The 11,402-nt window shown below is 59.6% G+C and overlaps 1 protein-coding gene across 1 annotated transcript; it reads right to left on the reverse strand.

The window, feature by feature from the left end:
• Nucleotides 1-377: 377 nt before the first annotated feature.
• On the reverse strand, nucleotides 378-9,943 carry GMIP (GEM interacting protein). Its single transcript, XM_058563895.1, is given in 22 exon segments — nucleotides 378-1,192; nucleotides 1,329-1,395; nucleotides 2,792-2,902; nucleotides 2,904-3,180; nucleotides 3,508-3,704; nucleotides 3,798-3,935; nucleotides 4,031-4,219; nucleotides 4,440-4,594; nucleotides 4,662-4,739; nucleotides 5,118-5,207; nucleotides 5,281-5,387; nucleotides 5,707-5,903; nucleotides 6,278-6,415; nucleotides 6,501-6,671; nucleotides 6,748-6,828; nucleotides 7,279-7,386; nucleotides 7,484-7,548; nucleotides 7,632-7,757; nucleotides 8,064-8,121; nucleotides 8,234-8,309; nucleotides 8,800-8,884; nucleotides 9,836-9,943. Coding segments are annotated over 22 exon segments (2,901 nt in total). The 5' UTR covers nucleotides 9,855-9,943; the 3' UTR covers nucleotides 378-824.
• Between the last annotated feature and the right edge of the window lie 1,459 nt (nucleotides 9,944-11,402).

The following is an 11,402-nucleotide window of genomic DNA, read 5'->3' on the forward strand; positions in this document are numbered from 1 at the left end:
TCGAGTTGCTTGCAATCCTGCCCCCACATTCCCCCCGCCCGGCAGCGCTGCCCACTTCCCGGCCCAGGCCTGTGGCGGCCCTGGGCTCCCACGGCCTGAGCATACAGACCCATTGTCCCAGTTATCTGCACTTTGTTACATTTGTTTGATTGTGCAGGTCTGGATTGGAGACGCGGAACTCCGGGAGGGCCGAGCCAGCGTGACTCAGCCTGGAGCCCAGGCCCAGCCCCGACTGCCCGTAGGTGCTCAGAGGTGTTTGGGGATGACAGAAAGGGCACCTTGGTTTCTCTGGTGGGTAAAATGGGGCCAGAAGATGCTGCCCTCACTGACCTCTCCCCTGTCACTCTCCCCTGTCAAAGACAGACATTCAAGGGTATAAAGGACACATGGTTTATTCAGAGGCCACCAGACTCTGGGCACCACCAGGATGTCAAGTCTGGGCTGCCCACCCCCTCCAAGAGCTGGTCACTTAGGCTCAGCTAGAAGCAGGTGGAGGTGGGGGAGTGGCCACAACCAAAGTAGCAAAAGGCACCCCTGTTCCAGGGGTCAGAGACTAGGGTGGACCCCAAGGATCCTGTGAGTTGTATTGACCCTGAGTATTGACCCTGAGTGACCTCTGAACCTGAGTAGGCCTGATGCTTGGTAGTGACCTGTGTCCAGTTGGGGGTATCCTCGTACATGGCCCCAAAAAGGGTTTTAGTCCTCCCCCAGGCCGTGTAGTCTTTCCTTATAGGAACTCTCCAGACCCCCACAACATTGCACTCCTGGGAAGAAGTGCATCCATCTTCTTGGTCCTGGGCCCCTTGGTCAGAGTGCTGGGATGGTCAGAGATGGTCCTCAACTTCTTCAGGTTGGGGGTCCGGGCAGCAGGTGGCCTTGGGCACAGCCTCGCTGGGCAGCTTGGAGAGTAGCCGGGCTGTCTCCTGGGTGATCTCAAAATGCTTGGGCAGTGGGGTGCGGCGCAAGGGGCTGCCCTCAGGGGAGGCGGTGGCAGGGCCAGGCCCCTGCCTCCGCAAGCTCCCTGGGGGTGTGACAGGGGTCTCCTCGCACAATTTAGAAGCCACCAGGGCCAAGCTGGATAGTTGGTGGGTGACAGGCCGCACGCCTCCCCGGGGATACTTCACTGGCTGGCGGCTGAAGTGGCCACGGGACTGTGTCCCCAGAAGTGAGTCCTCGGGGCCTTGGCTGGGCACTGTGGGATGGGGTAGTCAATGTTGAGCACACCTAAGTCCTCTGGATATCCCTCCGGGAGTCTCTCTCAGCCAAGCCTACCCTGGGGGGGGCAGGGGCACCCCCAGAATTCCTTGGCTACTCCCCAACACACTCACCTTCCTCTCCTTCATCTTTGGTGTCTTCAGCCACTTCCTCTCTCTGGGCACTCTGTGGAGTTGGAATCTGCGGGGAGAAACCCAAGACCAAGACCCCAACGATAAAATCCCAGTTCTTTGAGACTCTTGGAGAGTTTGTCCCTGGTATGCAAAAGTTCCTTTGCAGTTTTGGTGTCTGGGGAGAGACAATGCCCTTCACAGTGTACTGCTTGTCCCCCTGTGCAGAGCAACGTCATTAATCTCAACTATGGGCTCTCGGAGGGCAGGAATGCTCCTGTTCAGTAGAGGGCCAACCAGGGGAGTGATTGAGCCATATGCGAATTAGGACCTGGTGAACCACCCGTCTCCATCCTGCTCTGCTCTCTGCAACCTTCGCCCGATTTTTAGCTGTATGTTCTCACTGTTCTTCCTTTAGCTAAATGCTAATAGCAGCTGGAGTTCTTTGTAAGTGTCAGACACTGCCCTGAGCACTTTCTGAGCCATTCCAGTTCTCAGAGTCCCACAGCTCACCAGTGCCCCTTCCCCAGCTCTGGGCTGCTGTGGGGGAGGTCTGCCCTCTCAGGATGGCGGGTGTAGCAGAATCTGAGGGATGGCAAAGCCCCCTTGGTAGTCTCATTGTACGTGATTTTCACTAACAGTACCTTTCAGGGCTGTGGTGAGGAGGACAGGAAGCCTATAAAGCGCCCGTGCATAGTAGGCGCACAGACAATGGCAGCTACAGACCCCTCTTTGGCCTCACTTCCAACCACCTTCCCCTCACTGGTTCATTACAGCGCGGGGCTGTGCCCTGAATGCACCAGGCATGTTCCCACCTCAGGGCTTTTGCACTGGCTTTTCCTTTTGCCAGGAACACCCTTCCCCTGAATTCTGCCAGGCTTCCTGCTCCCTTACATCCTTCCAGTCTTTGCTCAAACGCACCTCCTCCATAAGACTCACCCACACCATCCTATTTACTGCTATAGACTGTCCTCCATCTCTCACCTTGGTGCCCTCGAGGTCGCTTAACTTATACTACTCTTCCTTTTTTCCATAGTTCTCGTCACCTTGTAACATCCTATGTAATTGACTCTGTATCATATTTCCTGTTTATTGTTGGTTTCTTTCCCACTAGAATGCAGGCACCAAGAAGATGGGGTCTTTGAATATTCTGCTCACTGATGGATCTGTAATGCCTAGAACAATGCTTGGTACATGGTAGGTGTTCAATAAATATTCCGTTGAAGGAATGCACTGTCACCCACATTGTTACCTCTGCAGGGCTGTACCCTGCTGTTACTTCATTATTACCCACCACTCCATTTCTCACTTTTCCTTCCAGAACGAGCACAGGGTAAATAAGGAAGGGAGGGAGGGAATGAAAGAAAAATTTTTAAAGCGAGAGGAAGTAAGGCAGACAGGAGGAAGTGAGAGGATTAAATGGAGAGAAGGCTCTCCCCGTGTCAGTAGACCTAGCAGGTTCCTACCTCAGGGGGTACGGCCTCCGGATGCTTCTCCAGGGCACCGTGGGACTCAGGGTCTGCGGCGGGGTCTGAGGTGAGGGCTAGGGGCAGGGGGTTCAGGGCAAGGTGTGGGGGGTGGCAGCTGGGGGCTGGTTGTGAGCGGCCCAGGGGCTGGGCTGGGGTCTTGGGGTGGGGGCTCAGTTGCCAGGGGGAGCTCATCCATCCCGAAGATCTGCTCGTAGTGCACAATGAGGAGCTCCACAAGCTGGGCCTGGTGCCCAGAGTCCAGCAGGCAGGTGACAGGGCCGGCCCCCACTACTCCTGGACCATCCGGCGGCCGCAGCAGCGTCGGCCCAAACACAATGCCTAGGTTGTTGGCAGACATCTTGTTTTCCTCGAACTGTGCAGCCACCCTGGGGACAGTGTGAGGAGAAGGGTCAGGGCATGGAGTGCACAGTCACTGGTCATCGAGTAGGACCTGCAGGCCAGGCTAGTGGCAACTTGCCCAAGTCCTGGTCATTGTTTGAGACCAGCAACTACATGCCTGGTGATGGAGGTCAGGGGTCAGCACCCAAAGTCAGGAGTCATGTGTTAAGCTTCAGAGCTCAGAAAACACATGCAAAGGTCAGAGGTCAGTGTCGGGTCAGTCCCAGGGGTCAGTAGTAACAGGTCTGGGGAATGGGTCACAGATCTGTGCCTCAGGTCAGAAGTCACATTTCATGGTCAAGGACAGTCCACACCTGAACAGATGGGCCACCAGGTGCCGCAGGGTGTTGTAGTTAGAGTCAGGCAGCTGCACCAAGAGGGTCTTCAGCGAGCGGATAACCTCAGGGCTGGGGCTGGGGGTCCCGGGGTCGAGCCCAGGGTCTGCATGCAGGGTCTTAGCCAGAGAGATGAAGGCGTCGTAGAGGTGGAAGGGGACCACGGGGTCAGTGAGCTGGGGGTGGAATGGTGGGGGGACACGGGTGTGGGTGGGCTGCGGAGGGTCCTCAGCCTGAGCCCGCCCGGCCCCTGCCCCCTGTGCACCCACCTCCTGGAGGAATCGCTTAAGGACACTCGAGATGTCGTGAGGCGAGTTCCCCGAGAGGTCCACCAACGCTCGGCCGTTCTCTAAAGCCTGGCACAGCCGCTCCACTCGGACCCGAGACCCGCTGACTCGATAAAGGCCCTGTAGGGCAGGGGTGGGAAATGGACACCTGGCTCGCAATCTGGCCATCAGGAGGGCCAGTCACTACTGGGGATGGTCAAAGGTCAAGGCAGCACCTGCACACCCAGGGCGCGCTGTTCTATCTCAGCCGTGCACCTGGTGATCACAAAGGGCACCTCCTCCGGGAAGTCTCTGGGCAGCTGCAAGAAGTCAACCCCAAAGAGGGGGGTCCGGGCTGGGAGCCGCCTGTGTCCACAGAGGATCAGCAGAGTCTCAAGGCAGCGCTTGTGGCAGGTGAGAAAGCACTGGGGGGAAGGTCACAGGGTCAGAGAGGTCACCAGGGGTCATCAGGGAAGAGAAGGTCGTAGGGATCCTCAGGGGACTAGGGGCTCATAGGAGATTATCAGATCAGAGCAGGCCCCAGGGGCAGGAAGGTCATGGGGATCTCAGGTCAGGGAGGTGCCTGGGGTCAGGGAGGTCATTGAGGGTCAGCTGAGGTCATTGGGTCATCAGCTCTGGCCATACCTCCTCACACTCGGTCCCGCTGACCATGAAGGCCTCGCACTCTCGGCACTTGGCTGGGCCCCGCAGCCGTCGCAGCCGGTGGGTCTGGGCTGCGCTGGACAGTGTCCACTTCCTGAAGGGGCTGCCTGGCCCGTTCTCCAGCCCATCTCCCAGGTCTGTGGGGACACAGGGTCAGGGGGTGCCTGGTCCATCCCACCCTGCCCTACCTGCTTCTAGCCTCACCAGGATCTCGCTCCTCAAAGTCGTCTGAGGACTCAGTGCCTGTGGATGAGACCTTCACCAGCCGCCTTGTGCCACGGCCTGCAGAGGGTCACAGAGGTCAGGGGTCACATGGGGAGGCTCCAAGGCTAAGGAGACATTCCCAATTTTCAGGCCTTCCAGCACCACCCACAGATGACCTTGGGGAAAGGGTCAGAGGTCAAGAAGGAGGTCTGACAGGTCAGAGGTTAGGGGTTAGAGAATGGGTCAGCAACCTGGGGGGGTTGGTTCAGAAGGTGGATCAAGAGAATGAGTCAGAGGTTGAGGAAATAGGTCAGGGGTGTGGGGTAGGTCAGAAATCAAAGGCTAGACTAGAGGTTGAGGGTCAGAGGCTGACGGGGGGTGGAGGGGTGGGGAGGTGGGGGGGGCTGGAGGATGGTCAGAGGTTGAGAGGGAGTCAGGGCGAGGTCCTGGGCCCACCTGGGCTGGAAGTAGGAGAATCCAGGGACCGAGACTCGCTGCCACCACCCATGCTGTCCACGTCACTGCCTGGCGTGGGGCCCGGAGTCCCTAGGAAGGGACAGGTGAATTAGGATGACCCCCTGCCTGGGCACCACTCCCGCCCGTCCCTCGCTGCACTCACCCTGCCAGCCTGTGCTTGCGTCCTCCCAAGGGCCTGGCTCAGCCGCGCTCTCGTCCAGCCGTGGATGTGGGGGGCCAGACAGCTTCTTTCTTGTGTCCATAGGGGAGCTGAAAGGAGAAGTTTGAGGGCTCTGATAACCAGGAAACTGGCCAGGGGTGACGGCGCCCAGGTATCCCGTCTGGGACCCAACTCCAAATACTTGGGTCTGCAAGCACTGATGCCGGTGAGCATCAGGCCCTGGTGTGCTGATCCCAAAGTCCTGACTCTCCCAGGACTGGGACGACTCCCTCAGGGTGAGAGCCTTGGGTATTAAATCCCAAGTATCAAGGCTTTGAGTTCTCTCACCCCGAGGACTCAGCCCCACTGTGCCAACAGCCTGGCACCACGTCTCCTGGGCTCCTTCCCACCCTGCTCCCAGGGGCCCACCTGTGCCCGGCAGGCACGAACTCCTGGAAAGAGAAGGCTGGCGGCGGGGGCGGTGGGGCCTCGGGCTGCAGGGCCCGCACGAACTCCTGGTAGCGCTGGCCAGGCTCGAAGGGCACGCAGCACTCGGCCAGGGCGGCAAAGGCCCGGGGGCCATGCTCCGCCTGATTCCGCCGCAGCCCAAACAACCCCAGGGTCACCTGCGGGGTGGAGACAGCGCATGAGAGAGGGGTGGGTCCCAGGGGCCTGGAGCGGGGCCAGAGCCCGGCGCCGGGGTGGGGTGGGGGGGTGTCGGAGGAGGGCCTGACCCTGAGAGACAAGAGCGTGGTCAGGGTTTGGGGGTGGGGGTGGGGCTGGGCAGTGGGCGTGGGCAATTGGCCTGGGTGGCGGCGGCATGGTGGGAGCCAGGCCGGGTCATCCCAGGGGCAGGACCCCAAGGGAGTGGAGTCAAGGCGGAGGAGAAGTCGGGGGCAGGAACTGGCTGTCTAGGGAGATGGGGCGAGTTCTGGTGCCCTGGGGGCGGTTTAGGGGCAGGGGGCACTCAGCGGGGGTCGACCGTGGGGAAGAGTCTCACCCGCCTCAGCACTTCGTCCCCCTGCAGCACCAGCTTGCGCACGTGCGACACGATCCGCTGCTTGGCGGCCTCCAGGTCCTGCTGCCGCGCGTTGGCCTCGCGGACGCAGGCCTGGTACAGCGCCTCGGCCTCCTGCGCCTGGGGAAACCGAGGCCGGGGCGCGTGTGGGAGAGAGCACGGTGGGCAGCACTAAAGCGCTGGGGGGCACGGGCGAGATCTCTACCTTGGCCTGGGCCTCCTCTCGCGAGCGCCGCCGCCGCTCCTGCTGCTTGCTGGGTCCCAGAGAGGCCTGGGGGGCCGGGTCCTCGGGGGACGCCTGGGAGCGCACCCTCAGATCCTCGCTGCGCTGCACGTACTGGAGCTGGGCCCTCCGCAGCGCCTGCATCGCCTCGTTCTGGGGGCGGCGGAGGGACGCGATAAGCGTCCCTTCGTCTCCTACCCCAGCCCGCTCTCCACCTGCCCGGCCTCACCATCCGCTTCTGCTCTTTCATCCACTGCTCCTTGAACTCCTTCCGCCACTTCTCAATCTCAGTCCGTTTGGCGGCCAGGGGCTGGCAAAGACGGGGGATGGAGATGCTGCCTCAGGGCCACCTGGTCCTTCCTTTCGCCGTCGCCACGTGCCTTACATCCTCTGAACCCTTTTCTGGGTCTGCACTCTCCCCTGGGGTCTTTTCACCCAGACCTGCTCTTTCCCACCCTGGTGTCCCCACAGAGTCTCAGTGGTCACTTCATCCTTTCCACTGGGACTCAGAGATGCCAAAGCTCTCTTCCTGGGAACACTCAGCACCTTGCCACCCTACGCGGCAAACAAACAAAAGCACGGTTTTGTAATCGCACAGGAAGCCTGGTTTGAATCTCTGCTGGGTAATCTTGGGCAAGTTCCTCAGCATCCCTGGGCCTCAGCTTCCTCATCAGCAACATGGCCCTGCTGATGGTAACTTGTCTTCCTCCTGGGTGGTTGTGAATGGAATGATGCATGAAGGACAGCAGAGTCCCCTCACCTGATAGTAGTCTCTTTTCTGCTGGGCCACTGTCTCCATGGCTAGGGCTCCCAGGCTGAGGTCGTGCTCCAGAAACAGGGTGTAGACGTACTGCAGCGGCATGTGGCTCTGCGGAGGAAGGGAGTGTTGGAGGTTGCTGAGGATCTACAGGGGCCTGGCTGGAGTACTGGAGGGCTTGGGCTCTGGGGGGTCTGGTCATGGCTACCTGCTGGTGGATTGACACCTTGCCAGCCTCAGCGATCTTCATGATGCTTTTGGCAAACTCCAGCTCTGGGGGGAAACAGCAGGGGTCTGAGTCCAGCCAGGGTGTGGGTACCGCCTGGGGCCTGGGGCTGGGAATATGGGGACCTCACCGTGGCTGGCTCTCTTCTCGGTCCAGGCCAGCAGCTCTTTGGCGTAGCGGCTCCAGGTCTTGGCATACTCCAGGGCTGCATCCACACCCCCCTTGGTCCGAATGAGCCGCAAGTCCAGTTCCTCCCCTGGGGCAGATGGGTAGACCTCTGACCTCTGAACCCTGACCTCCCATGGAAGCCTTTCCTGAGCCCCCAGACCAGACCAGCAGCCCCTATTCTACACCCTATGGCTCCCCAAAACACCACTTTGTGGATCACTTGTCTAGGTTGCAATTTTACACCATAGTCCACCCAGACCGGGGGCTCCCTGAGGGCAGGGACTCAGATCCGTTGTGTACACTGCCGTGTCCCCAGCACACAGAACAGGCAGTCGGTGATGACTGGTTGTGGGAAGGACTCCTTTCTGCCCCCACCCCTCTGGCCTCACCCTACCTGTGAGGGGTGCAGGACCCTCTGGGGAGGGGCCACTGGAACGGCAGGTTTCACTGGTCTGAGGGGGAGGGAGACAGCAGTTCAGGAGCAAGCAGTGCAGGGGCCCTACCTCCCTAGAGCCCCTCCTCTTGGAGGCTCCCTCCTCCCTGCCCCTTGGCCCTGCCCCTCACCACAGTGGCTGTGGGGGTCTTGTCAGGCTCTGGGTCTCCTGAAAGTGCAGGGTCTCCAGCCAGCATCTCAAAGGTCCTGGGAGGTAAGGGTGTCAGAATGCCACTCTCCACCCAATCTGTCCCACTCAGGGGTGCTGGGGACCCCAGGGCAGCTTGGGGGATGGTCCTGGATATCACCTCTGAGACATTTCTTGTGTCTGGAGGTTTGAGGGATGGGGTTTTGGGGGGGAAGCAGGTGAGTTTTTTTTATGGGACTTGAGAGAGAGTTTGAAGTGTGCTGGGTAAGTTTGGGGTTAATAGAGTGGGATTATAAGGATCTCAAATGTTTTGAGGTCACAAGAAGGATATGTGGGGGTTCTAGAACACTTTAGGGATTTCCAGTGGATTTGGAGGGTTGAATTTTGGGATTATTCAGGTGGTTTGGAGGGCCCCATCTTAGACTTCTCAGGTTATTAGGTAAGTGGATCCAGATGTTGCAGGTTCCTAATGGGGCTTTCAAGCACCTAAATAGTTAGGGATTTGGGGTATCCTAGCAGGATTTGGGAGTGACCCAGGCTCACACTCACACATTCCCCAGGGAGATCTCAAGGTTGTCCAGGCTCCGGAAGATGTCACTGTACCTCTTCCTGCTCTCGGGAGCCGGGGGTAGCCCTGGGGGAGTGGAGTGTCACATGGGCCAACCAAAGCCTCCCTCCATCCACAGCACTTCACCTCAGCCAGGTTGTTTGAAGGGTGGGGAGAGAGAGAGACAGAAAGAGGGGGGAGAGAGAGAGAGTGTTCTGGCACCATGGCCAGTGGGGAATGCGGGATGGGGACGAGTGTCTGAGCCAGGATGGAGGGAGCGTGGGCTTGGGTGGGGCCGACTCAGGGCAGGCAGATAGACTCAGGCACAACCCAACACAGAGACAGCTGCTCCGAGGAGCAGAGACACCCACACACAGTAGAGCCCAGATGCAAAGCGACAAAACAGAGATGCCCCAGATGCAGCCACACTGTCTTCGGGGAGAGAGCCGGCTTGACAATGGAACCACATGGACCTCAGGCCAGACAGATGGAAATACACGTGGGACAGACCGGCACAGAGCCTGCGGCAGAAGCACACAGGGCAGACTGAAACCACGAGGGACATAAAGACCGAATGATACTCAACATGCACAGCGGAGACACAAAGACAGCCGGAAACACAAGTCGGACCTTGCCACATTTCTGCCGCAGCCCCCTTCTAGGGGGCCCAGATCAGCACTGACCCCTCCCCGGGCTATGGAGGCGCCGGGTGGGGATCCTGCCGCATCTCCCTCTCCATCAGCGGTCCTGACACCCTGCCCCCATCACAAATATCAGAAGCAGAAGCGGCCACTTCCCCTTCCTGGGCCCCCTCCCCCAGGCATCCGGGGTGAAGACTCCAAAGGGGGAGGGGTCAGGGACTGGTGCCCCGGGCCCCTCTCGGCTTGGGGGTCCCCACAATGGAGGATCTCCGCCTCCTCTCCATTCAGGAACTCCTCTCCCGGCTCTCTGGAGAGAGGCAGGCAGGACCCCTCAATGTAGGAAGCGGGGTACGGTCGGGGGAGGCCCCTCTCGGATCTCGTATCCCGGACCGCCTACCCGGCTCTGCTGCGTCCATGACCCGGCCCGGGGATCGCTCGGCGGGGACGGGGCTGGGATGGGATCGCGCGCCGCCGGGGCCCAGCCCCGATTTCCTGCCGCGGCGGCCGCCGCCCGGGTTCCGCGTCGCCCCGCCCAGCGGAGGCCAAGCCCCGCAGCAGACCACGCCCCTCCAAGGAGGCCCCGCCCTTGGCCACGCCTCTGCCGGTCTGCCCTGCCCCCAGGGCCCGGAAGGGAGGACCACGCCTCCTCCTCAAGCTGCGGGAGATGCCATCCACGCTGGACCTGGATACCCCAAGACTCCATCCAGGCCAAGCTTCACTTACCCAGAGCTTTGCGCGGCCCCAGAGCTCCAGCACACTCCTCCCGCAGTGACCCTATACAGTCTGCCTGGCTCCGCGAGCCTGTTCCCGAACCTTCCACCCTACCACCCAGTGATGCCGGTTCCCGGGGATCTCTTGGACCCCTCACCCATCCCAACCCGACTGTGGCCATGGAGCCCCCTGGTGGAGGACTGATGTCCTGCCCAATTCCAGCTGTATCTGAAGTTCCCTATCGCTCTGGGCTGAAGACCCCTGTACTGGGGGACCCCCAGTGACCCTCAAAGCTGGATCATGCTCTTGAGGTCCTGATTACAGCACAGCCAGAAGTGCCCCTAGTGCCCCTCTCACCTACAGGGCAGAGACACCTGCCCTAAGTCCCCCAAGAATCATCCCCAGCAAACCCCAAGTCCAGAGTGCTCCCCTAGGGGTCACCTGAAATTGTCTCAAGGGTTCCACATGACCACAGCAGCCCGCATGCGAGGTGGGGTCTGGCACCTCTACCCCTCCAGATTTGGCTGGTCCTGGCCCCTTCACCGCTTAGGCTCCCAGGACTTTTCTTGGGTTGTGGGCCACACCCCGCCCAATGGGGAAGCGGGACAGGGTGGGCTGCTGATGACCAAGGGGCAAGGGTAGGAAATGGTTGAGAACCCCCCAGGGAGCATTGGCAGGGCAGGAGAGGGTGTCCAGAAGCCTGGGCCCAGGCCCTCTGGTCTGAGGTTGTCACATGCAGCTTGTCAAAGTTATAAAAATGTACCCACACCCTGCACTCAGTGGAATTTCTGGCTAGAAATAAAGACTTCATGTTTATAACTTTGCTTCCTAGTTTTTGGCTGTCAAGAAGGCAGATCTCCCACTGCCAGCGACTCTCAGCTCTCATGCTGCCTACTCTGCGATTCTTGAGTTGAGTGACAGCCCTTTGAAAGGAAGGACAGTGTCAGTACGAGGCCCCAGGCAGGTTGCCAGGTCAAAGCCTGGCTGTGACATGAGATGGTGATGGGGTGCAGGACCCCAATGAGTGTGACCAGAGTATTTGTAATGATGCGGACTGAACTCCCTCTCATCTAAGACACCACGAGAGGAAAACATGCTTTTATTTTGTGTATTATTAAAAAAGGAAAAATGCCATTGATCCTAAGACTTCTTCCAGTGCCTGAGGGTAAAATGTGAAGCTGAGACCACAGAAATATGGGACTACTTGTTAAACTAGGAAATATGCAGAGCTCTCTGGGCTTGGAGCTTGGCCG

The sequence above is a fragment of the Diceros bicornis genome, chromosome 20, assembly GCF_020826845.1.
Source record: "Diceros bicornis minor isolate mBicDic1 chromosome 20, mDicBic1.mat.cur, whole genome shotgun sequence".
Taxonomy (NCBI): Eukaryota; Metazoa; Chordata; class Mammalia; order Perissodactyla; family Rhinocerotidae; genus Diceros; species Diceros bicornis.